Source organism: Centropristis striata, chromosome 1 (genome assembly GCF_030273125.1).
Source record: "Centropristis striata isolate RG_2023a ecotype Rhode Island chromosome 1, C.striata_1.0, whole genome shotgun sequence".
Classification (NCBI taxonomy): domain Eukaryota; kingdom Metazoa; phylum Chordata; class Actinopteri; order Perciformes; family Serranidae; genus Centropristis; species Centropristis striata.
In genome coordinates this window covers 22,461,793-22,489,774 of record NC_081517.1, presented here as the reverse complement: position 1 = coordinate 22,489,774, position 27,982 = coordinate 22,461,793, and the positions used below count along the sequence as shown (strand labels likewise).

Below are 27,982 nucleotides of genomic sequence, written 5' to 3'. Positions count from 1 at the left end.
TCAACAAATTCCCAATGGTGGCAGGCGGCACCGTTTAGGGTAGCCTCTGCCACCAGTATGAATGTGTGTGTGAATGAGGGCAGTCTGTAGTGTAAAGCGCTTTGAGTGGTCTCAGGTCCAAAAATCAGTGAAGCTACAATACACTGAAAAAAGAAAATAGTTGAACCAACTTAATTGAATTGTTTCATTTGGTAACACCTAAATGAATTAAGTTCTTTCAAATTAATTTAATAAGTTAGATTAACACAATTGATTTTAAATTAATTTTAAAGAACTTAATTTATTTAGGTGTTACCAAATGAAACAATTAAATTAAGTTTGTTCTTTTTTCAGTGTAGCTTGACTGCTCTCCCACCCTGTGTCTGCAGGCTTGCTGTGCATTTAAGATGGCATGGGTTGGCATCAACATCGTGGCCAATGGCAGTAGACAACAATGTATAATTTTCTTTCTATGTCATTGAACACAACTTCACAATTGTATCTGCTTGTCTGTCTGTCTGTCTGTGTATTTTCAACAGTCCTCCATCAGAGTGTCAAAGAGAAGAGTTCAGCTGCCTTCAGAGGAGAATAGAGCCAACAGAATCAGGTATAAATAACTAAAAACACTGCTTATATACTTTGGTGTAGACCTTGTTGAAAAATGCATTTCAAATTAAATTATCTGACTCCAACACAAAATCCTCACCTATTTCTCTGCGCCGATTGTTTGATAGGGAATGATGAGCAGGAGACGTCTGAGTTCTCAGTTTAACTTTATTTTATTACAATATGTCAAGAATTGTGCAGTTACAGAGTCTCTGGGTTCAAACTTCACGTCCCTGACATGACATTAGGCTGGTCAGTTAATGAATTCTGGACCAGTCTGCTTTCCCTGAACCCTTTTTATATCCTACAGAGGTTTAATAAGAATGTAGGTAGAACTCTCCAGAAGTCGCCGCCTCGATCTGCTGATTTGTCAGTTTATTTCATACATGGACACGTCATGTCACCAAGCAGAGAAGACAGTTATCTTTCTGCTCAGCACATCATGTCTGTAACCTGACCTGTTAACAAAACTTTCAAAACACAAACTCCTTCCTTGATAGGACTTACAGAGATATTATTGAAGACACAGATTTTGCAACAAAACAATTAAACATAAAACATAAAATATATCTTTTTGTGATTATAGAATCTTACTCTAAATAGGGCAGAGGAAGTTTAAGCAGATGCAGTAAATGTATTTAGTTTAATCATAGTTTTAAAACAACATTAGCACTGTATCAGCATTGTATCAAAGCATCTTGCATGCACAGAGAGGACACACACACACACACACACACACATATATAGTGAATTACGCATGCATAGATAGAAACGTACGTTAACAGAGACAGATAACAGAGACAGAATAACAGATTATTTCTAACAACTGTCATCTGGGATCAGCAACATAAACCCCAGACTGTTGATTGTGTTAGTGGTCTGATGGTGGCATAATAATCTGCCAATTGAAAATGGAGAGAACAAATGATACACAATCAAAAATCAAATAATGAAAAATTGACTGGTTATTTTGTCATTTGTTTTTATTATAACACAAAAAATGAAAAAATGCTTGTTTTTTGGTTTCCATTTCGTATTTTTGATCTGAGCCTCATATTGAAATATGAAAAAACAAGCATTTTTTTCGTTTTTAGATTTATAATAGACAAAATAACAAAATAACCAGTCAAGTTTTCATTATTTGATTTTTGATTGCCAATTGAAAATGGAAAGAACAAATGATACACGGATTCATCTGCAGCAGAAACTGAGGCAGTTAATTTCGCTAATAAAGAGTCTGCTGTGATTGTGTTTGAAATGAATGTGGCTGCAGAGGAGGCATAACTAATTTTTGTCTAGCTTGGCTCTATGATAAATATGGACTAACCTGGGGATTATGAAAACATGTGTAATCATTAAAACATGTTTGCTCCCTCTCTCAGCTGCTTTGGTCTTGTGTGGTGCTGATTATGTGACAGGCTCCAATCTGCCCAGCCACTCAGATGTTCAGCTGTCCTGTTTCACTGGCCAAAGAATACAGGTGAATGTCTCTGGATTTTATTGCTTTGTGTGTATTTACACTAATACTGTTTGTGTGGTCAACTTGAGCTTTCTTGTTGTTTTCTTTTTTCTGTATAGGGTCCAGTGTTTTTGCTGGAGGATGGTAAATCAGCAATCTCTCTTAATGACGCTCTAATGTGGGCAAAAGTCAACCCTTTCTCCCCTCTGGGAACAGGACTCCGCATCAACCCCTTCTAACACAAACACAGAGAGGGCGTTCCCGGTCAAGGATTTACTGATTGGAAGGAAGAAAAATGAAAATGTTTTTGAACTTCAGGAAACCGGCCAACTGTATTTCACTGAGCCAACAAATTTGGTGATGTCAACATCTGTTTCTGATTCTGTGAGGATGATTAAGTTTTGAATAAGCTCAAGGTAATGGTAGATTTTGATATTGGTTAGCTGTAATGGGATATGAACCAATAAAATCATCATGCTTCAGTTGTGAAGAGGCTTAATTTTGGATTCCCTCCTTTCTCCAGCTTACAATTCTTTAAACTATACAGGGTATACATCTCAATGTCCTTCTTCTTTTGTTGTACAAAAAAGAAAGAAAGAAAGAAAGAAAGAAAATACTGAAATAAAGTAACCACTTCATAATTGTATTAGACTTGTCCTCACTGTGTTGCATTCATATTGATAAAAAAAAATAACATGCAGATAGTAAAAAATACACTAATACAGTAAAGAAACACCTAAATTAAATAGAACACACTTTCCTCCAAGATCTTAAAACGTAAATGCTTTGCAGTGCACTGCCGAAAAACCTGGGCACTGAAATTTAAAACTAGCACAAAAAAGCTAAGAAATAAGAAAGAATTAATCAAATTTATTGGTTCAAAGAACTGAATGAAAGAATGTCTTGTGCACAGTAGTTTGGGGGGTTGTGGGAGTTGAAAGTGCAAGCATAAATTACCTTGTAGATTTTTTTAGCTTGAACTAAATTTTAAATATTTTACATTTAAAAGCTAAAAGTTGAAAGACATTGGCTATTAAAAAAAAAAGCATAGTGCTTCTGTAGCTAAAAAGTCTAAAACTAGTCTGTGGACTGTAAAACGGTAAATACCCTACAGGTGGTTCTTACAAATCAAATCAAATCAAATCAATTTTATTTATATAGCCCAAAATTAGAGAGAGAGAGAGAGAGAGAGAGAGGAGCAGGAGTTCTTTGGGGGTTGGGGGGGCACAGCAGCAGGTGATGATGCGCCACCATTGGCCAGTAGTGATGGTGAGTGTAGAGTGGACCAGGAGAGGAACATTCCCATCTGGGGCCGAACCAGATCCACAGCAGTGAGACCAGCAGGAGTGATGGAGCAGGACCACAGCTCCACACCCTGTGAAGAGAGAGCAGAGAAAAGTGCGAGTATTCTGGGAAAATAAAAGCTTGTGTCATGTATTATTGGGACAGAGAGAAAGAGGGCCCCGGTGTATCGTGTCCCCCGACACATTGGGCCTATAGCGGCATAACTAGGGGCTGGTCCAAGGCAGGCCTCGGCCAGCCCTAACTATAGGCTTTGTCAAAGAGGAAAGTTTTAAGTTTACTCTTGAATAAAGAGAGGGTGTCTGCCTCCCGTACTGAGACTGGGAGATGATTCCACAAGAGAGGAGCTTGATAACTGAAGGCTCTGGCTCCCAATCTAGTTTTAAGGACTTTAGGAACCACAACCACAGTAACATAGAATTTTGGGAGCGTAGTGCTCTAGAAGGGTAATATGGCATTATGAGGTCTTTAAGATATGATGGTGCCTGACCATTTAGAGCTTTGTAAGTAAGAAGAAGGATTTTGAACTCAATTCTGGATTTTACAGGGAGCCAGTGCAGAGAAGCTAGAACAGGAGAAATATGATCTCTTTTCTTGGTTCTTGTTAGTACACGAGCCGCAGCATTTTGGACTAACTGAAGAGTTTTAAGGGATTTATTGGAGCAGCCTGACAGTAAGGAATTACAGTAATCTAACCTTGAAGTAACAAAAGCATGAACTAATTTTTCTGCATCCTTTTGAGACAGGATGTGTCTAATTTTTGTAATATTACGTAGGTGAAAAAATGCAGTCCTTGAAGTTTGTTTTATATGGGAGTTAAATGACAGATCCTGATCAAAGATAACTCCGAGATTCCTTATGGTGGTATTGGAGGCCAGGGTAATGCCATCGATGCTAATTAAGTCTTTGGATAATGAGTTTCGGAGGTGTTCGGGTCCCAGTACAATCACTTCTGTTTTTTCCGAGTTTAACATTAGGAAGTTGTGGACCATCCAGGTTTTTATGTCTTTAAGGCATGCATTTAGTTTGGCTAACTGATCAGTTTCACCTGGCTTGATTGATATATATATATAACTGAGTGTCATCAGCATAACAATGAAAGTTAATTGAATGTTTTCTAATTATATTACCTAGAGGGAGCATATAAAGGGTGAATAAAATTGGTCCAAGCACAGAACCCTGTGGAACACCGTGGTTAACATCAGTGCGCACGGAGGATTCATTATTCACATGAACAAACTGGAAACGGTCTAATAAGTATGATTTAAACCAGCCCAGTGCCGTTCCTCTAATGCCAATTACATGTTCCAGTCTCTGTAATAGGATACGATGGTCAATTGTATCAAATGCAGCACTCAGATCTAGTAAGACAAGGACTGAGATAAGTCCATTATCAGAAGAAATTAAAAGGTCATTTGTAATTTTTACCAATGCTGTTTTTGTGCTATGATGAGTTCTAAATCCTTACTGGAAGTCCTCATATAGACTATTGTGTTGAAGAAAATCACAAAGTTGATTTGCGACTGCTTTCTCCAGGATCTTAGAGATGAAGGGGAGGTTAGATATTGGTCTATAGTTTGCTAAAACGCCAGGATCTAAATTAACCTTTTTGAGAAGAGGTTTAATTACAGCTACTTTAATGATTGTGGCACGTAGCCTGTTAATAATGACAAGTTGATTGCATCTAAGAAAGAAGTACCCGTTAAAGGTAGAACCTCTTTAAGCAGCCTTGTCGGTATGGGGTCTAGGAGACAGGTTGACGGTTTAGATGAGGAAATCATTGAGGTTAGTTGTTGGAAAGTGATGGGAGCGAAGCGATCTAAATATTTATCAGGGTTTGTACCCGTTTCTAAGGCTCCAGGGTTTAAGGATGCCTCAGTACCAGTTAATGGCAGGAGGTAGTGAATTTTATTTCTAATAGTTATAATTTTCTCATTGAAAAAGCTCATAAAAGCATTACTAGTGAGTGCAATAGGAATACATGGTTCAATAGAGCTGTGACTCTCTGTCAGCCTGGCTACAGTGCTGAAAAGGAATCTTGGGTTGTTCTTATTTTTCTCCATTAATGACGAATAATAGGCTGATCTGGCTTTACGGAGGATTTTCTTATATGTTTTAAGACTGTCCTGCCAGGTTAAAAGAAATTCATCCAGCTTACAGGGTGTATATGCTTGAATACTGCCTCAAGCAGGGGTGCCCTGAAAAAGCAATGATTTACAGGTAGAAAGCAGGGACAACTCTGAAAGATCTGACAGTAATGACAAACTTGCAGTAACTGCAGTTAATGATGTGCCAATGAAGCCTCATGAAGCATTTTCTGACTCCACTAGATGGAGCTCTCTGTTCAACAAAGGGCTGAAAACACACTTGATTACCATTGCTAGAGCCTTTTTCAATGAACCAAGGGCTCCATCTAGTGGGCTCAGAAAATAAAGAAAATGCTTCATGAGGCTTCATTGGCACATCAATAACTGCAGGTGTGATAACTAGAATAAGTGGTAGTTTATTCAAGTAAAACCAATGCAGGACTGGATTGCCTCACACAACAGTACAACTATTGAGCTGAGGGAAGTTTGGATTCTTAACTGAAATGTCCATCTTTTGTTAATAAGGACATCAAAATCTGAATGTTTTCTATGTATCTTTATTCAAGGATTCAAAAGTATACAAAACGTTTTACTAAAAAACAACAAACTTTGGATATATTGTATTGGTCACTTTCACTAATTAATCACCCTTCAAATAAAATGTCTAAACTAAAACCTTAACTAGATGCAGTCAAACAGCATATAAAAGAGTTCCACCTGAAAAATAGTAAGATGCGACCCAATTCCTGAACTGTTTTTTTACATACCAAAATATTTTGCATTTTCATTGTTACCAAAGGTGAGTTGTTCAGTGAATACTGTGAATACTGCTAGACTGAAAATAGTAACAAAGAATTGAACATCAGTACTGCTCAGTGTTTTACAGCAGCCCATTTTCTGTTGTTAATTCAGTTAAGAAGTGTGACAGTTTACTGTTTCTACATCATCAGTAAAGTTTAGTGTTTGTTCACAACTGTCGCTCTACGTTTACAATAATGCATGTCAAACTATTCAAGTATTGTCTACTTGTTTCTCTTTTATGTCATTTTCACACATCTATCACTGGTCAAAATAAGTACCAGATAATAAGAAAATGTTTGCCCAAGTCTTTCATATTGCATTTTGCTGTGAGCATCTCCTCGACAACATTCAGTGCCTTTTGATCACTGACAGCCATGATCAAGTCATCCACCCATATTATCATCATCACCAATGATCAACTGGGTTTTGCACATAAATATTTTTCACTGAGATCCTTGTGCAGGGTTTTTTCATTTAATATAGTGTCTTTTCTAGCTTATACACCGACTTTTCATTTGTGCTAAATTTCACCTCATAACCTTAGTTGTTCCAAATGTAAATCATCAAAATAAAAAAAGAAAACTGAATTTCTTCATCTGCCTCATTAACCCATTACCTTGAGATGAGGAAGAGAGGAGCAGACCTGTCTACTGAACCCCTCCTGGTGGTGACTTGGATCAGGTGGGGAGGATGCCTTACAGATACAAACCCAGAAGTGTGTTGAGGGAGAACTGGAACATGTTGCTTAGACCTCTGTCTGCAGACTCCTCAGTGCTCTCTCCACTGCTGTGAGTCATTCTTTAGAAGGAGGGAGTTAAAGAGTCTGCAAAGTCTGAAGACTGGAAGTATCTACTAAGTATCTTGGAGTCTTGTTCATGAGGAAGAGTAGAATGAAGTGTGAGACAGACGGGTGGTAGCGCTGTCAGCAGTGATGCAGGCGCTGTACTGGGCCGTGGTCAATAAGGAGCTAAGCAGGAATGCAAAGCTCTTGATTTACCAGTCCATCTACATTCCAACCCTCATTTATAATTTATTCATATATATATATATATATATATACACACATATATATATAAATATATACAATATATATTGAAACCTGAGAATATGTATTGAAAATCTGAGAATATATATTAAAATCTTCGATTAAAACCTTTATTATATATTCTCAGACTTTTAATATATATGCTCAGACTTTTAATATATAGTCTCAGGTTTCAATATCTATTCTCATGTTTTCAATCCACAATAATTTCCTGAACGGCTTGCCATAATATATTTATATACATATATATACACACACACACACACACACACACACACATATATATATATGTATATATATATATACACACACACATATATAAACTGTTGCTCATACATTTTGAATAAAATATTTTTTACCTCTTTCCATGAAGTGATTGTAACAATGTGATTTATTCTTGACTGATGAATCGTTAAATTCTCTCAAAACTGTATTAATCAATATCTTGATTGTGATTACTAATGCATTTAAATAGAAAAAAAAAAGAAATTGTTCCAAAAAATGCAACCAAACCGCTATTGTTTTGAGGGCATACATGTTTGGCCTGTGCTACTGTGCAACCACAGACAGACCTTAAAAAATAATAATAAAACAGAATGTTCAAACCGTTTTGCCACATATTCCATTGAAAACACAAAATCGTTTGTTTTTGCAAATATACACTAGGAATTCGGAATTATGCACAGCTTCCAACTTTGTTGGAAAAGAGGTTTTACCGACAGGGCAACCATAGCTTAGATTAATTTAATTTAAGCCTATATTTATTTGGTCAGGCATGCTGTCTGTCAGGCTCATTAACAAACGTTTGTGTGATGCAGTTTGTTGCATGTTTTTGTCTTTGTTAGAAAAAAAATGAGAAAAAGTGATGCAGCAGCTTCTCAAAAACAAATATTGTTAGTTATAAATGTTTCCACTATGAATGGAGTCCTCCATGAATGCAAAGATAACCTGGAAAATCTAAAGATGCAAAAATGTTTTCTTTCTAAAAGGCTTTATGTCGACGTAGTCTCACTTTCATTAGAGAATACAGAATATCATATCATTACAAAAAATCAACACATGAGGTTTATTTTTACACAAATCATATAAATCACCTGTTAAATAACAATGTTTACAGTTGTAATGATTACATCATCAGTCATTGCTGAGGTGGATCACACCGCCTGTTAAATATTTCTTATAAAAATTAAACTATGACTTTGGTTTGCCAATTATTTATATCTTGGCTAGCAGAAAAAACACTAAACTTTCTAACTTAAAAATTATGATTATTATCAAATTGTTAATGTAATGAGGAAAACAGTAAGGGTACTTTTATTTGGAGAGCATTCATGTGTTATTTGAATCCCTGTGTGTTCAGTGATCACGCTTTGTTCAGGTCAGTGTTTCCTGTAGAATCCAAACGATGCTCTGACACAGTTCTTATGTTAAGTCAGGTGTCAGCCAGATGTCTGGAATCCATTTGTGATGGGTTGAATTCAGACAGAAAAGCGTTGTACTATTGTCCACAGCAGCAGCAGCGTGGAGTGATATGAAGGCTCAAGCAGACATGGGTTCATAGGTGTGGAAGTGGATTCCCTTGGAGCAGGTGATCTTCATCACTGCTCCATTCAGACTGGTGTCCACGATCAACCTCATCATGCCCTCCGCTATCAACGACGGCCTGGAGATAAACACAGAGAGGAAGTTGGGTATTGGATTAGATTAAAGATGGAAAACAGAGGAGGAACGCACACACACACACAGACACACACCAAGGTTATTATAGTTAACGAAAACTAACGAAATAACGAAAACTAGCGAAATAACGAAAACTAATGAAATAATGAAAACTACAGTTGAAAAACATTTTCGTTTACGGAAATAGAAATACAAATAAAAACTAGGACTGCGCGCAGTACTGAACGGGCCCTCGCAGAGTGGGGCCGTCGGGGGAGGCGCCGTCGGACGCGGCGCTGTTGGCTCAGTCCCTATGTGTACCAAATTGCATGTCTCCTACCACTGTGCTCGGGGTTGGTGTATAACATGTTACTTCCTGTAGCCAGCAGGGGGCGCTATGACTGTGTGTCAATATTGACATGTGGGTGTGTTCCGGGCTGGACCCTAATCACGTGTGTGAAATTTGGGACAGATTGGACAATGTATGGTCAAGCTATCAAATCTCGTGTGTTATGGCGAGACGCCATATTTTGCCTCCATGCCACACCCACATAGTGTGACCGTCGGTAAAGCTTCATGCAACTTTTGATCCCAAAGGCCTTGTGATACTACTGACCAAGTTTGAAGTCCATGGGGTGAAATCTGTCGGAGGAGTTATGTAAAGTACGCAACGTGATCATTTTATGAAAGGGGGCGTGGATGGGCTTTATGAAATATTGTTATTTAGAAGTGTTAAGGGCTGGACTCTGATAAAGCATGACAAGTTTGGACAAGATCGGACAAAGAATGGAAAAGTTATAACAATCTCGTGTTTTATGGCGAGACGCCATATTTTGCCGCCATGCCACGCCCACATAGTGTGACTGTCGGTAAAGATTTATACAACTTTTGATCCCAAAGGCCTTGTGATGGTACTGACCAAGTTTGAAGTCAATCGGGTAAAATCTGTAGGAGGAGTTAGTTAAAGTATGCGACCTGGAAATGGCCAAAAACGATGAAAAGTGCGATATTCAATCCAAGATGGCCGACTTCCTGTTCGTTTTCGGGTATGGGTTCTTGAGGCTTTTTGGTGCGTCTTCCCATGATACACATATGTACCAACTTTCGTGTGTCTACGTGAAAAAAACCTATATTGTGAGGATGTTTTGAAAATTTTGAGGGGGCGCTAGTGAGTCATTTTGCAAGGTCCATTCCCGCGAATACCAGAATACATAAATTTCAAATCTGATAAATGAATATTCTAAATATGGGGAGTTTTTGAATATGATAAAGCCCCCAAAAAGGCAATTCATTTGGGAGAAGAATAATAACAAGCAGTACTGAACGGGCCCTCGCAGAGTGGAGCCATCGGGGGAGGGCACGTCGGGGGAGGGCACGTCGGACGCAGCGCTGTGGGCTCAGTCCCTATGCATATGAAATTGCGTGTCTCCTACCACTGTGCTTGTAGTAGGTGTAAAACATGTTACTTCCTGTAGCCAGCAGGGGGCGCTATGACTGTGTGTCACTATTGACCTGTGAGTGTGTCCCGGGCTGGACCCTCATCACGTGTGTTAAATTTGGGACAGTTGAGACAATGTATGGTGAAGTTATACAGTTCTGTGTTTCATGGCGAGACGCCATATTTTGCCGCCATGCCACGCCCACATAGTGTGACAGGCGGTAACGATTTATACAACTTTTGATCCCAAAGGCCTTGTGATGGTACTGACCAAGTTTGAAGTCAATGGGATTAAATCTGTTGGCGGTGTTATGTAAAGTATGCAACGTGGTCATTTTATGAAAGGGGGCGTGGATAAAGCAAAAGGGGCGGGGCTTTTTAAAATATTGTTATTCAGAAGTGTTAAGGGCTGGACTGTGATGAAGCATGAGAATTTTGGACCAGATGGGACAAAGTATTGAAAAGTTATAATGATCTCGTGTTTTATGGTGAGACGCCATATTTTGGCGCCATGCCACGGCCACATAGCATGACCGTCGGTAAAGATTTATACAACTTTTGATCCCAAAGGCCTTATGATGCTACTGACCAAGTTTGAAGTCAATGGGGTGAAATCTGTAGGAGGAGTTCGTTAAAGTATGCGGCGTGGAAATGGGCCAAAACAGCAGGAAACGCCATTTTCGATCCAAGATGGCCGACTTCCTGTACGTTTTAGGGTATGGGTTCTTGAGACTTTTTGGTGCGTCTTGCCATGATACACGTATGTACCAAATTTCGTGTCTTTACGACATTCCTGTGCGAGGGGCTGAATTTTCTTGACTTTCAAGGGGGCGCTGTTGAGTCATTTTGCCACGCCCATTCCCGAGACCACTAGAATATGTAAATTTCAGTGGAGATGTATGTATATTCCAAAAATGGTGAGTTTTTGAATATGATAAAGCCCCCAAAAAGGCGATTTACTTTTAGGAAGAAAAAAAAAAAAATAGACGGACCAATTTCAATAGGGTCCTCGCACCGTTAGTGCTCGGTCCCTAACTAGGACTGCGCGCAGTACTGAACGGGCCCTCGCAGAGTGGAGCCGCCGGGGGAGGCGCCATCAGGGGAGGGCACATCAGACGCGGCGCTGTTGGCTCAGTCCCTATGCGTACCGAATTGCGTGTCGCCTACCACTGTGCTTGTGGTAGGTGTAAAACATGTTACTTCCTGTAGCCAGCAGGGGGCGCTATGACTGTGTGTCACGATTGACACGTGGGTGTGTCCCGGGCTGGACCCTAATCACGTGTGTGAAATTTGGGACAGATTGGACAATGTATGGTCAAGTAATACAGTCTTGTGTGTTATGGCGAGACGCCATATTTTGCCGCCAAGCCACGCCCACATAGTGTGACAGGCGGTAAAGATTTATATAACATTTGATCCCAAAGCCCTTGTGATGGTACTGACCAAGTTTGAAGTCCATGGGGTGAAATCTGTCGGAGGAGTTATGTAAAGTATGCAACGTGGTCATTTTATGAAAGGGGGCGTGGATATAGCATAAGGGGCGGGGCTTTATGAAATATTGTCATTTAGAAGTATTAAGGGCTGGACTCTGATGAAGCATGAGAAGTTTGGACCAGATCGGACAAAGAATGGAAAACTTACAACGATCTCGTGTTTTATGGGGAGACGCCATATTTTGGCACCATGCCACGCCCACACAGTGTGAGCGGCGGTAAAGCTTTATACAACTTTTGATCCCAAAGGCTTTGTGAGGCTACGGACCAAGTTTGAAGAGAATTGGATGAAATCTGTAGGAGGAGTTCGTTAAAGTATGCGGCATGGAAATAGGCAAAAACAGCAGGAAACGCCATTTTCGATCGAAGATGGCCGACTTCCTGTATGTTTTAGGGTATGGGTTCATGAGACTTTTTGGTGCGTCTTGCCATGATACATGTATGTCCCAAATTTCGTGTGTCTACGTGAAAAAAACCTATATTGTGAGGATGTTTTGAAATTTTTGAGGGGGCGCTAGTGAGTCATTTTGCAAGGTCCATTCCCACGAATACCAGAATACGTAAATTTCAAATCTGATTTATGTATATTCCAAATTTGGTGAGTTTTTGAATATGATAAAGCCCCCAAAAAGGCGATTCATTTGGGAGAAGAATAATAATAAGAAACGGACCAATTTCAATAGGGTCCTCGCACCGTTAGTGCTCGGTCCCTAATAATAATAAAAAATGGACCAATTTCAATAGGGTCCTCGCACCGTTAGTGCTCGGTCCCTAACTAGGACTGCAAGCAGTACTGAACGGGCCCTCGCAGAGTGGAGCCGTCGGGGGAGGAGCCGTCGGGGGAGGACACAGGCCCAGTCCCTATGCGTACCAAATCGCGTGTCTCCTACTACTCAGCTCAAAGTAGGTGTAAAACATGTTACTTGCTGTAGCCAGCAGGGGGCGCTATGACTGTGTGTCAATATAGACACGTGAGTGTGTTCCGGGCTGGACCCTAATCACGTGTGTGAAATTTGGGACGGATTGGACAATGTATGGTGAAGTCATACAGTCCCGTGTTTCATGGCGAGACGCCCTATTTTGCCGCCATGCCACGCCCACATAGTGTGACCGTCGGTAAAGATTTATACAACTTTTGATCCCAAAGTCGTTGTAATGGTACTGACCAAGTTTGAAGTCAATTGGATAAAATCTGTAGGAGGAGTTCGTTAAATTATGCGAGCTGGAAATTGGCAAAAACAATGACAAGTGCGATATTCAAACCAAGATGGCGGACTTCCGGTTGGGTTTGAGGTATGGGTCCAAGAGGCTTTTTGGTGCGTCTCCACATGAAGCACGTGTGTACTAAATTTCGTGTCTCTACGTGTAACCTACTGCTGGGGCTAGGTGTAAAACATGTTACTTGCTGATGTCAGCAGGGGGCGCTATGACTGTGTGTCAATATTGAAATGTGGGTGTGTTCCGGGCTGGACCCTAATCACGTGTGTGAAATTTGGGACAGATTGGACAATGTATGGTCAAGTTATACAGTCTTGTGTGTTATGGCGAGACGCCATATTTTGCCGCCATGCCGAGCCCACATAGTGTGACAGGCAGAAAGTATGCAACGTGGTCATTTGATGAAAGGGGGCGTGGATTAAGCATTAGGGGCGGGGCTTTATGAAATATTGTTATGTAGAAGTATTAAGGGCTGGACTCTGATGAAGCATGAGAAGTTTGGAGCAGATTGGACAAAGAATGGAAAAGTTATAACAATCTCGTGTTTTATGGCGAGACGCCATATTTTGCCGCCATGCCACGCCCACATAGGGTGACCGTCGGTAAAGATTTATACAACTTTTGATCCCAAAGGCCTTGTGATGGTACGGACCAAGTTTGAAGTCAATTGGATGAAATTTGTAGGAGGAGTTCGTTAAAGTATGCGGCATGGAAATGGGCAAAAACAGCAGGAAACGGCATTTTTGATCCAAGATGGCCGACTTCCTGTAAATTTTAGGGTATGGGTTCTTGAGACTTTTTGGTGCGTATTGCCATGATACATGTATGTACCAAATTGCGTGTCTGTACGACATTCCTGTGCGAGGGGCTGAATTTTCTTGACTTTCAAGGGGGCGCTGTTGAGTCATTTTGCCACGCCCATTCCCGCGAATACCAGAATACGTAAATTTCACGTGAGATTAATGTATATTCCAAATTTGGTGAGTTTTTGAATATGATAAAACCCCCAAAAAGGCGATTACTTTTTCCTAAAAATAAGAATAAGAAACGCACCAATTTCAATAGGGTCCTCGCACCGTTAGTGCTCGGCCCCTAACAAGAGTTTTTAACCCATAAGAAGCCATGGTGACACCCGTGTAACAAACACTTTAAATCTTCTGGAATCTCCCATATTCAGCTTTATGCTTCATCTTAACTCATTAAATCCCTAAGTGACACAAACTCAACACCCTGGTGTGAGAAGTGACTTCTCCAACTTGTGGCTGTGACTGGAAACAGAAATGTGAAAAAGTAGCTAATTTCAAAAAGCATATTTTTTGTTACGATGATAAGTTTAAACCCATTTAACAATTCTAATCTGTTAATAGTGTGTCCTGTATTGCATTTAACTTTAACCCCCAGGAGGAGCTGGAAGTTGTGGCTGGGGAGAGGGACGTCTGGAATGCCCTGCTTAGCCTGCTGCCCCCACGACCTGGCCCCCGATAAGCAGAGGAAAATGGATGGATGGATGGCATTTAACTTGTTCTGACCATATTTCCTGAACAAAATAAAGTCACAATTATGATATATGTTATGGAGATGCAAACAAAAAGGCAAATGGTTACCGAGTCGCACCGAGCACTGGTCCCATACAGCAATAGCTGTAGGGACCAGTGCTCGGGGCGACTATAACTGTTATACTGTGAATTTTTTCTTCTTCCTCTTCCGGACGCAATTTCTTCCCGCTACTAGTCCTACAACTTGAAGAGCTGCAGGACAAATTATATATCAAAACGTGCGGTTTGATCGAGATCGGTGTGCAATTATTTTTCTCTACAGAATACGACAAAAACAATATTATAATATTATATTATATATATTATAAACAATAATATAACTGCCCAAAATTTTGCATTGAAATGAATGGGACGGCCGACAAAAAATGAGCGAAAAAGAACAATAATTGGAGATTTTTAAACGTCTACTTCTCCGGCATAATTTCACCTAGAGACTCCATTTAAACTTTAAACAGTAGACACAAGTCTTGTTTATTGGTGTATTAATCCACGTTTCGATAGGTCATATAGTTTTTTATCAATCCCTGTTCAATGACCATGATCGTTTTTGGAGAAATTCTGAGATTATAATGGGTGTGTATTGCACGAAATGTTCGTGTCACAGTGCGTGACCTGCGCTCCAGGCCGCAAATTCCACTCTACAGAAATAATTTATACATAGAAATGTAGGAAAATGTGTCTTCTCCCTCACAATCCTCTGGTAAAGCTGTAAGTTATAGTTTGGGCGCAGGACGCACAGATGCGGCACCAACACCACCAACAGCCTCATTGGGTCCCATATTAAAAACGCAGGAAGATTTCGGAAAAAAGGAAAGATGGAACAGTTTTTTTAGATCGCTCTAACAAAGCTATTTTTTAATTTTTTCTTTAAAAAAATCATATGTAGACGTTCAGGAAGAACTCAGGACGCTCAAAGTGAAGTCGGATCAATGATAGGTATTATGGTTTTGCCAAAAATGCTTTCTGTTCGAGGCCAGAAATTCCAGTCCACCTCTGGCTGCTGTCACTCTTTCATTAACAGGTGTCAGTTAATTCTGTTGATTGCTTTGATCTGATTGCCTTTGATCTTTGATGTGATTTTAATTACACACACACACACACACACACCGGCAGTAGCCCCCGTGGCCCTTTCAAAATTTCCCCAGAGGAAATTTTCTAGTTGATTTATTCTTATTTTGTTACTGAAAATAAAGTAGTTTTTTTTATTATTTTAAAATAAGAAATATCATAAACATAAATACCATAAATGCCCAATGTAACATATATGTCATATCACAGATCTTTGACATTTAGGGGTAGAATTTTTAAAAACATAAAAAATGTGTTCTATGTGGTTCACTTGGTCTGTGGTGTATCCCTTTTAATATAATTTTCCTTTACGGATTACTGGGTCTGGGTTCTTATGGGTTAAAAAAAATGCTAACTAACTGAAACTGTATTTTGTGGTTACAAAACTAACTAAAATTATAGTGAAAATGTCCTTTGTTTTCGTCTCTGTCAACTTTTTTCATACATAAACCTTTTTGGTTGATATGAAACCTATTTCATCTATCTGGTTTTATGACTTAATAAACTTATTGGGGCTGAAATGGATCAGACAAAGGAAATAAAGGAACATTTATTGTGACCTTATTGAATCTGGCACCCAACAAATACCCCATTACAAAAAAACTAACACTAACACTAAAACTAATAAAAACTATACTAAATTAAGCATTTCCCCAAAAATAAAAACTAATTCAAACTAGCAAACTCACTCTAAAAACGACTTAAAATGAACTAAATTTGAAAACAAAAATTGACAACGAAATAAAAACTAAAACTAATGAAAAATCCCAAACTATTATAACCTTGGTGCACACAAACTCAGAAAGAGACTTAGTGATGCATCTCTTCTGCTACCACCCTTACTTAGAGAGACTGTAAGTGAGTGATCAGGAAATCATCTAGCCTCAACTTCTACTGCTTGAGCTGTAGATTCACTTTTTGATCACACTGGTATGGAACATTAACAAATTGATGCTCATTACTAACTGTAATCAGCCCCCATAGTTAAGTAATGGAAAGCTTCCACACATATTTTATCAGATTCTTTCATAGCTGTTCTGTTATGTGTAGCACAAGAGCATTTGGGTCCGTGCTTTGGTTCAGTCCAACCTAGAACGTGTCCAAATAAACACTTGTCAGGTTTTGTCAGATAAAGTATCATTGGTTGCCAAGTGGGCTGTAGGCCACTGGTGTGAAATAAGAATGTAATCAGAACACAGAGAGAAAAAGGTCAGATAGACACTGGCTGGGCTCTGAATGTTTTAGATCACACATTTTAACTGAAGTTGTTTGAAGAGGGCCACATAGCAAATCAGTTCATAAACAGGAATCCCCAGATCTGAATGTCCTCTGACAGAAGCACATTTCATGAAACACGAATTCACAACGCACAACCTCACCTATATATGACCTGATAATAATTGATTTTTATTCTGACTTACTGGATCAACATTTTGAACCAAAAAGAAACAAAGAAAAACCAACATAAATGTGATCTTGTGATTGTGTTTGATCCTGTCATCAACTCTGGTTTTTATTCTAGTATTCATAGTATTTAGGATAAGCGGTTAATGATAATGAATGAATGAACAAGCTTGTTTTATTGTGGAGAACATATTAACTGTTGCTACACACTGCCCTTGGTTTTTAAAGGCATCTTGCAAAGGGGGGGGGGGGGGGGCTGTTTAGATGGCCTTGGTATAGACAAGTTTGGGTAAAAAAACAGTAGTGATATATATGTGAGCTAACTTACTGTAAAACTCCAAACTTGCTCATGCTGCGCTTGAAGTCGTCCTTGAACTTGACAAACTTGCCCATGTTGTCCTCATGTTCCACTGAGTGCAGCAGAGGAGTGTCAACAAAAGCTGGACACAGGACGTTGATACGAACACCGTAATCACCCTGAGAGGAAGCGTCCTGGAAGAAGATCTTCAATTAGTTCTCAAGCAACATCCAATTCTATAGAAGCTAAATAAAGCCTTTTTTTCACAGTCTTATTTAATCTTTCTGTGTGTGTGTGTGTGTGTGTGTGTGTCTTACTGCCATAGCTCTAGTGAAGCCAATGACTCCGTGTTTAGTAGCAGTGTAGACAGGCTGATGAGGAGAATGCAGGAAGGCTGAATTAGATGGAACAAGAGGAAACAAGGGAACAAACATGTTAGCAGCAGTAAAGCAGAGCAAAGAACAATCATTGACCCTGTTTTCACTTCACCATCTAGTGAACTCATTCAGATATATTTTCTTCCAGTTAAGCACAGTTTTGCCAACTGCCATACCAGGACATGCCATACATATGGACCCACAAGTACTGTATATAAGGCAGCATGCACTGCTGTCTGCAATATTTTCCTCTTCGATGAAAGACATTTTTTGCGAGTACTGTGATTCGAGGACTGCCCAAGATTAGCAGCAGTGGAATATTTAACATGATGCTTCGCTTCAATGAGAGTGAACTGAAGCTCGAGATTGCTAATATCAAGACCCGCTTCAGTCATAGACACTCACCCACTGAGACAAAAGTTTCATTTGCAGATGAAAGTAAGACTATAGCTGTGTTTCCTTTAGGGGGAAGAGTGGCCACCGGGAAAGTCTCAGGCCACGCCCTCTCAAAAGTCCACTCACTCTGCGTGTCTCCATTACAAAAAGGCCCCCAGAGGGATTTAGAGACTCCGGAGGTGACGTATGGTTTTTGATCGTCGCAATGGATTAAACACGGTGCACTGTGCACAACGTCAGCAGCTGATCATAAACAAAGTGATTGTGAATTAACCAGCATTGCTAACTGTGCACAGTGTCCGCTGCTTGTTGTAAACAAACAGAGATCGCTAAGTGAACACCTCCTGCAGCAGCAGCACATACACACTGTACTGCTACAGAGCTAACTGTTAGCCTGTTAGCAGACTGGACACTAAGGGGTTAACATCCCCTCCGGCTCTGTGACTGTAGCTGGGAGAGACTGCTGCAGGAGGACTGTGGCGCTTCGAGGGGGCTCGTTAAGAAGAGTAAGAACGAGTCTCCAAAAGTCTCCAATAACACCAGGAAAAGTTGCTGGATTTGTCTCCAGTTGCTTTTTTGAAAAATAGTCCTAAGGGGGTCTGAAAAGTCGCTAAATTTAGCAACAAAGTTGCTAAGTTGGCAACACTGCTTTGCCGGCTTTTACAAATGGTGCTGTCTTGTTGTTGTCGTGTAGAGTACTACATCACATCCTGCTTAGTGATCTATCCAATCAGCAACCAGGCTGTTTTCCGGGGAGAAAAAAGACCCTGCTCTTCCACAGGGACAAAAAAAGCCCCATCAAAAGACCGCTCAGGATGGCTCATATTGAAATTAGGGGCGTTTCGGCGAGTGAGACCCGCCTCATTCCGGGTTTTGGGCGGTAGTGGAAACAGCCTTTATCAGGATGAGCCAATCAAACGCAGAGTAGTGTGGGACAATTGCTCGACCTCATGGGGGAAAAATATTGCTCAGTATAATAGCTAGCTAACAAGCTAACAGCACATAAAAGCAGTCCCTGTCTAACCCTGTCTGCCACGTCGAGCCCATATCCCCCAAACTAGTTTCCGTAGCCTTTGAGTAAAACAGCCCGAGGAATCTTGCACTCGTGATCTGACAATTTTTCCACTGCTTGCATTATTTTATGATGGAGGTGGTGGGAAAATAGGAAGGCAGGAGAGGTTCCTTGTCCAAACTGCTGGCACTGCCATGATGACTGAAGCCACCTGTTCTGTTCTGTTCTGTTCTGTTCTGTTCTGGATGTAACCTCCAGCTTCATTTTGGTTTTCAATGTGGTTGCAGGGTGAATAGTGGAAACCATAAACAAACCAGCACTTAGTTGGTTTGTTTACCTGACTTTAAGGTGTCTCCATGCAGTTGTTTGGTCTGCATGTGAGTGTGATAGGCGCTGATCTCACCTTTATTATATATTGAACTGAACTAGGAAAGGTTCAAACGACACAAAAAATGGGTTCAATGTCAGATCAGATATGTTCTACATATTGCTTTTACAGTTATCACCTCTTGGTAATGTTTTGCATGCATTATTAATACGTAGGCCTACATATGAGTAAAGTCAAATTAAGTATATTAACATAACTACGTTTTTCAAAAGTCTTAATAATTATATTTTTCTAAATGTTTGCTTTAACCAAAGTATAATGTGTGTATGTGTTTTAGTGTCAAACGAGGTTGTTTCAGCCTGTCTTTACTTAAAATCTATGCATGCAAGTGTGTGTATTATTGTGCATATGTTACCTGCCATAGAAGAAACATTGATAATGGTGCCTCCTTCCTTGCCATACTCTTTACTCATGTGTTCAAGTGCCAAGTAGGTTCCTTTAATCACAGAGGTCTGCAAAGATAAGAGACAACAGGGTCACACTGATAATCTTACAGCAGATACAGTGTAGCACATATGCAGGAAGTGAAACCTAAAGAAAGATAAGTGTGAAACTGCCGCTAAGTAAAGCTATTTATAGTTTCATCGAGAACATCTGTTCTGTCTATGACAAATATCACCACCAACTGTTTTATGCTGCATGAGAATCACTTCTTCTTTTTATTATCTTTTTTGACAACTATGTGTTTATTTGAAAGGGTGTCAGTTCTTTATAAGTTTATGAGTCAGTTCTCTATAAGCCTAAACATGTGGAAACTCAACTTAGAAATACTGTATAGCAACATACAATATGCAAGCTTTTAATCCACTTCCAGTAACTACCTGTCACAGTGGAATACACTTGTTGCTAAAACCCTATATCCAATAAGCATGTTCCAAAAATGTGGAAAGGTATTACATCTTAAATTTAACAAAGGGAAGGACAAACTACTAACATGTCACCTTTATTTAGTTGACATCACAACATAGAAATGCTCATCGCAGAGCCTTCATCAGGGCGTTCCACATATACTTCACACAGTTGGGTGTGGTACCCTTTCATATAGAAACCAGTCACAAGCTTTTTTTCTCAGCAATTCTGCTGAACTGGAAACAAAAAATCCTCCAGTCTATCAAGCTTTAATAAATGATATAATGAAACATTTGCAGTTAGAAAAAATAAAATTCACCCTGAGAGGTAAGATAAATACCTTTCGCACATTATGGCAGCCATTTATGGACTATTATACCAAATATAATCCCATGAAAAATTAACAACTGTACATTTTAGAACATTTGACATCCTCCAAGTTGAATTATTACTATTTAAATCTCTTTCTTTTATTTGTAAACCTTATTATTATTGTTTTGATATTTGATTTGACTCCACCTAGGTTTGTTTTATTGCTTTTATTTTTCTACTATCATTCTGTTATTTCGTGTTGATTTCAAGCATAAATTAACATGTATCTTCTTTATTTTTGTATGCAAACCAGGGCAGGAAGTGGCCCTCGTGCCCTAGTCAGTGTTCTAATCCCATACTCGTGCCCTTAAAAAACATCTGCCCTGAGGCCACGGTGGCCTTGATGCCCCGCCCACTGCCCCAGTTGGTTTTACTGTTTTCTAGTCTTCCTCTTCCCTGTCAACACAGCTTTGACACCTGCGACTTTTGAGAAAAAAAGCATCTTTTGATGACATTCATCATCAGTGGTGGGTTTGATTCGAGCCTGGCATGAACTGCTCAGACGGGCTATAATGACAGTTTAAACACAAATCTATCACCGGCCAAACAAGGAGTCTTCATCAAACACTCTAACCTGTCCCACCATAGCTAACGTCACATTTCAAGCTACTGAAAGTTTTTTTACATGATCTATAATATAAAGTTACTTTGCGTTGTATTGCCGTTGCTCAGCAGAGTGTCTGTCACCTGTCAGTCAGTCAAACCCCGACCCACCTCTCCGTCCTCCTTTGAGACATGCGAGCATTCACACACGCACTCGTCCCCCACAAGATCGCTCCGTGTCTCACAGTCACCGAACTAAATACTGTCCACCTGTCCCGGCGGTCAGAGGTCCAAACGCACTGCATATGCCGTTTGGTAGCCATAAGCTAACATTAGCTAACAGTTAAAGTTGTTTTAATCACACTAAACTGTGACTAACTGTCGCTAAACTCATGCAACTTAACTCAAAATAAGAGCACAGTGTGTTAACAGAATCCATCACAGAATTTACAAGAAGACTGTCAAAATAAGATGCCTTAAATAAAATAAACAAGAACCTTTATTCTCCTTTAAAATAAGTCTTAAAATATGCAATGATTAAGATGAGTGTATATGATGCAATAGTTGCATTAGAATGTGTGAGAGGCACTTAATTTGGGCTTTTATGGAAACATTTCTAGCCAACTGGCTGGCTGCTCCATGTCCTAGTGGAAAGCATGTTGCAATTAAAAATGACACAGTATAGGATAACAAAGATTCAATAATACTGGGACAATCTCCCGACTGTGGAAAATGTTCTGTGAGGTGTTTGCTGTCATTTAGCTCTCAAAGGGCATGAGATTGATGCATTTTACTTTACAAGGAAATGTTTCTTTACCTGCTTTACAATTTCAACCGAGACTCCAATCTTCCTCAGAAACGTCATTACCCCCCCCACACACACACACGAACACAATAATGGAAATACAAATTCTACTAAAACACCTTGCTTAAGAATACACATTACCATTTATTAATTTAAATAGAATTACATATATTTCTTAAATCATCTAAACAAAAATCTATTATGGACAGAAACAAGCTGGAGCAACTGTAAAATAAGTAGCACGCAAAATAATTGCACACAAAAAAATACATTTGATGCAGTTTTACAAATCAATAAGTCAGTCAAACAATAATGTGTTAAAAGTAAGTCAAAGTACCATCAGAATTATTTTTTTTTATTAAATACGACATTATAATTTTTACATTAAAAGGCATCTTTCCTCCAGAATACAACATTTTTTCATTTGTTCGTCATTTAGGAGTTTATCATTGGGTGGTGACAACTTCTTCCATCCTCTTTAAGAAAAAAGTAAAATCCTCTTTTACTTGTAGGGACCTCTACTGACATATGTCCGTTCTCACCTTATCTTACAGGGCTGGCAAGTCAGCAGGGTCAAAAGGTGCCTTTAGTGGTCTCGCTAGTCCAGCCTGTGCTCTAGCTGTACATGATGCTGAGGTAGATGTCTCTCCATTGGGATCTACTGAAGACGGTCAACATGAGGCTGGTGCTTTACTTTGTGCAGTTCCTGCAGGCAAAGACAGGCATGCACATAGTTATATGTCAGTTATACCCCTCAGGAATATAACACTTTATTAGTAAGAAATTCCAGTAATTATTAACCTCTCATTTACAACAATAATCACTTAACTCAGTTTGACAATGGGGTGGTTTCTGGGGCTCCAGCCCCGAATGTTTTCTCAAATTATTTTTTAACCCTGGAACCTCAGAACCGCTTAACCAAAATAATACACGGTCATGAAAGGAAACTGTCTCTGTCTTCAACTTTTCGACTGTCGTTGAATGGATCACAAAGGCTTCCATTGGAAAAAGTAAACAAATTGAAGCTTAAAATTGAGATATTACATAAAAATTACTTTACTCCACGTCTCATTTGAAATGTTTCCTCACAACTGGGGAGCAATAACTGACACCCCAGAGACAAACAGTTACATGAAATATATTTTTAAGAAAATTGGACAGAACTGCAGGCTGTTTACAGAGAGCAGAAAGGGAAATGTGTTTTAAGTAGAGGTAATATGCACTGCATGGGGAGAACATTTTTTTCCAATATTGGTAACACTTCTGGGCACTTGGAAAAAATGTTAGAAATATCATCATCTCTAGGTTATCAAGCTGCTCTCCTGTGGAATCATCTCCCAGTCAAGGAGGCTTGTCTTGGGCTCCCTCCCCTCAACCCTCCCCTCTATCCTCACTCCCTCTCCCTCCTCACACTCTATCTATTATCCATTCTTCTCTGTACAACGACACCTATTGCACGTTTGTGGGTGATCCCTCCTCTGTTGCTCACCCTGAGCTTTTTCCTTTTTGCCTGTTAAAAGCGTTTTTGAGGAGTTTTTCCTTTGTCCCTGTACAGTCTGTAAAGCCATCCATTCCATCCATTTTCCTCCGCTTATCCGGGCCCGGGTCGCAGGGGCAGAAGGCCAAGCAGTGCATTCCAGACGTCCCTCTCCCCAGCCACAACGTTCAGCTCCTCCTCCTCCTCCCGAGGCGTTCCCAGGCCAGGAGAGAGATATAATCCCTCCACCGTGTTCTGGGTCTTCGCCGGGGCCTCCTACCAGTTGGACGTGCCCAGAACACCTCTAACGGGAGGTGCCCGGGAGGATCCTTACCAGATGCCTAAACCACCTCAGCTGACTCCTTTCGACGCGAAGGAGCAGCGGCTCTACTCCAAGCTCCCTCCGGATGTCTGAGCTCCTCACCCTATCTCTGAGGCTGAGCCCAGCCACCCTACGGAGGAAGCTTATTTCAGCCACTTGTATCCGCAATCTCGTTCTTTCGGTCACTACCCAAAGCTCATGACCATAGGTGAGGGTTGGAACGTAGATGGACCGGTAAATCGAGAGCTTTGCCTTCCGGCTCAGCTCCTTCTTCACCACGACAGTCTGGTACAATGCCCGCATCACTGCTGACGCTGCACCAAACCGCTTGTCCATCTCACGCTCCACTCTACCCTCACTCGTGAACAAGACCCCAAGATACTTGAACTCTTTCGCTTGAGGCAGTACCTCTCTCCCCACCCAGAGGGGGCAGTCCACCGTTTTCTGGCAGAGAACTATGGCCTCAGACTTGGAGGTGCTGACTCTCATCCCAACCGCTTTGCACTTGGCTGCAAACTGCCCCAACGAGTGCTGGAGGCCCCGGTCTGATGAAGCCAAAAGAGCCACGTCATCTGCAAAAAGCAGAGATGCAATTCTTCCCCCAGCTGCGCCTTGAGATCCTGTCCATGAAAACCACGAACAGAATCAGAGACAAGGGGCAACCCTGGCAGAGGCCAACACCCACTGGGAACGTGTTTGATGTTGTGCTGAGTATGTGGACACAGCTCTCACTTTGGTCATATAGGGACCGGATAGCTCATAGCAACGAGCCCGGTACCCCATATTCCTGCAGTACCCCCCACAAGACTCCCAGAGGGACACGGTCGTAGGCCTTCTCCAAGTCCACAAAGCACATGTAGACTGGATGAGCAAACTCCCATGAGTCTTGCAAGGGTAAAGAGCTGGTCCGTTGTTCCACGGCCAGGACGGAAGCCGTCTGTAAAGCCCTCTGAGGCAAATCTGTGATTTGTGATTCTGGGCTGTATAAATAAAATTGAATAAAATAAAATAAAATTCAATTGAATTAGGTGGTAGGAGGGAAAATTAGTCATAATAATAATAATAATAATAATAATGATATATGTGCAAAAAATTGTGAGGTTGTGAATATGAGAAAGCCCTTAAAAAGGCGATTCATTTGGCGGAAAAATAATAATAATAATAATAATAATAATTCCTTCAATTACAATAGGGTCCTCGCACTTTCAGTGCTCGGTCCCTAATAATAGACTGTATTTGTATTGCATTTTACATTTCAACAATGTCAAAGTGCTACAGAGAATAAAAAAAATATGAGAGAAACATGATACAATAATAAAAAGTATCAGCTGTTAAAAGCAGAAACTAGAAGACATATAGCAAAATGCTAAATGGAAATTTTAACAGCCAGATTGGTGACAGATGTGGACAGGGAGATGTTTTGGCCAGAGAAGGTGATATTGGTGATGGGATTTATTGTTAATGGACTGAGTGTAAAAAAGTTCCAATTTGACCAATGACTGTGGGGTGAATTCTCTGTACAGGTCACAAAACATTGAAATCCACTCCACGAAATCTATCCAGCCGGGTGTGCAGAGATCTCGCAGTGTTTCCTGTGTTGATGGTAGCCGGGCCGACGACGCACTGATGAGGCGTCAGATGTGCGACGGACGACCAGAGAGGTGGGATGTTAATAGCAGAGCAGCTTGGCTGGTTGTGGAGGAGGTATTTTCAAATGGAGCCTCTGTAAATGTAACAAGTGCGGCGAAGGAGTCTAAGTCGTGAATCCTCAACATTTGTTGTGTTATGGTTTCCGAATGATAAAACCAGTCGTATAATGATCAGATACATAATGGGGTTCTACAGGAGGAGATTTAGATGATGTACAGAATTTTTGGCAATCTATTATTCCAAATAGCTTGACCCCAGACCCTCCAAGGTTTGGACTAAGCCCCAGTCTGGCTCCACTCAACAAACACTCAAATTTTAGTACTTCAGTTAAAAATACAAACACCTTTTAAGTAGTGATGTGCCAATGAAGCCTCATGAAGCATTTTCTGTATTTTCTGACTCCACTAGATGGAGCTCTCTGTTCAACAAAGGGCTGAAAACACACTTGATTACCATTGCTAGAGCCTTTTTCAATGAACCAAGGGGCTCAGAAAATAAAGAAAATGCTTCATGAGGATTCATTGGCACATCAATACTTTTAAGTGTCTGGCTTATGTGAACACATTTTTATAATATCTCATAATATATTTTAGTTTTAAACCAAAACTCTGCTTTATCTGCTCTGCTTTGCACAAAATAAATCTGAGACTAATTATAATTTATCATGTCAAAACAGATGGTAACAAACTTATAACTGGTAGCTGATTCATCAACTGCAGAAGAGCAGCTGGCATCTTCCCCCACTAACCTACTTATTCTACCCCTTCACACCATGACCCCATGACTGGGGTAACAACCCAATCACCAACTGGCCAAAAGGAAGGCAACAACTTGGCTGTGGTGGTGAAACAAGGTCACTCGTCACTGGCCACCCATGATATGAAATGGCCAGCCATTGGAACAGAGTATTTGCTAACTGCTAGCTTAGAAAAAATAACCATAGCTTCACTTGATAATAATAATAATAACAATAATAATAGTGTCAGTATACATACCTCTGTATTTTGTTTTTGTCCTTTATCTTCCTTCTCCACGTTCTCCCCAGCGCACCAGAAGGATTGGACCTCTTCATCATTAAATGAATAAGAAAAACAGACTTCAGTTTTGATATCGTGTAGCTATCACTTCTTTGGGATGTTTCTGGATGTTGTGTTGGTATCGTCTCAGTCGGAAGCAAAAAAATTCTCCTGAGTGGAAACAAATACTATTAGCTAGCTAGACTGAAGATTGCTCGACTCGCTAGTAGGGATGTCCCGATACACTCAACTCACGGTCTCCATATGATTTCCGATGGAGGGTTAACGATACGATTTTTCCCTTTTTTTTTTTTTTTTAACAGAATGAGCTTGCAGATAAATTGTGACTTAAAAGATTCATTAATTATTGCTCTGACAAAAAACACATTTTTGAGGTAGGGGGAAACTGCAAAACACAAACTATGCAATGAATGCATTTTATTGAAAAGAATATATAAACTAACTATATAAGCATAAACTGTGCAAAACATTGCTTATGTCCTCTTAAAATTGCAACCTTTTTTTTTTTTTTGACGCTGTTTCCGTTTTTTTCGTGTTTACGAAAGGAATTATACTTTGGCACCTGGACCCTGTGCTGTTAGCAAGCTAATGTTATCTATGTTAGCTAATATCCACTTTTGTCCTATTAAAAGTAACATTTTTGTCAGCTTGTAAAAACTTAGTTCTGGTTCTTTAACTACACAGAAGCACAGAAACAACAACAACAAAACAAGACACTGAAGGCAGTTACAAGAACGTCCTCATCCAGTTTGTAACCTATACTTATTTAGCATATGATTTTTCATAAATTTCAATGATCAGCACCCTCTCCATCACACAGTAGAAAGACAGCGGAGCACCTTCTCTCACAGGCTGCTCCAGCTCCGCTGTCATAGGGATAGATATAAAAAATATATCCTTCCACATGCCATCACACTGTACAATAACAAATAATAGTCTGGTTCATTACATACTGTCTATGCACTTTATGTGTTTATGTTGTGTAACATTTTTATACTGTATATTCATATTTATTCTGCACTGGAATTCTATTCTACTCCTTAATACATACTCCTTCTTTAGACACTTTATTTTTTATTATATGTTATTGTATTTTTATATTTTATTGCTTGAAGTATGCCTAGGTTGTTCTTTTATTTAATTGTGTTGTTATTGTCTATGTGTGTAATGCTGCTGCTACACTGTAATTTCCCAGCTTGGGATAAATAAAGTCTATCTATCTATCTATCTATCTATCTATCTATCTATCTATCTATCTATCTATCTATCTATCTATCTATCTATCTATCTATCTATCTATCTATCTATCTATAAGCCTTTTGAACTTAACAATTGTTGTGC

The 27,982-nt window shown here is 39.9% G+C and overlaps 2 protein-coding genes across 3 annotated transcripts in view; one reads left to right on the top strand and one right to left on the bottom strand.

Moving 5' to 3' along the window:
* wdr17 (WD repeat domain 17) overlaps positions 1-2,481 on the top strand; it is a 48,389-nt gene extending 45,908 nt beyond the window's left edge. For both annotated transcript variants that reach the window (XM_059334989.1, XM_059334981.1), the window contains 3 exons: positions 519-586; positions 1,968-2,065; positions 2,164-2,481. In XM_059334989.1, coding sequence (XP_059190972.1) covers positions 519-586; positions 1,968-2,065; positions 2,164-2,283 — 286 coding nt within the window. In that variant the 3' untranslated portion in view covers positions 2,284-2,481. The remainder of the gene's footprint in view (positions 1-518; positions 587-1,967; positions 2,066-2,163) is intronic.
* Positions 2,482-8,151: 5,670 nt separating this feature from the next.
* The window catches only part of hpgd (15-hydroxyprostaglandin dehydrogenase), a 30,975-nt gene continuing 11,144 nt past the window's right edge, over positions 8,152-27,982 (bottom strand). Inside the window, exons 4-7 of the mRNA XM_059335001.1 lie at positions 19,942-20,038; positions 17,731-17,807; positions 17,444-17,607; positions 8,152-8,942 (exon numbers count right to left, since the gene is read on the bottom strand). Of these exons, the coding sequence (XP_059190984.1) occupies positions 8,819-8,942; positions 17,444-17,607; positions 17,731-17,807; positions 19,942-20,038 (462 nt within the window). The 3' untranslated portion in view covers positions 8,152-8,818. The remainder of the gene's footprint in view (positions 8,943-17,443; positions 17,608-17,730; positions 17,808-19,941; positions 20,039-27,982) is intronic.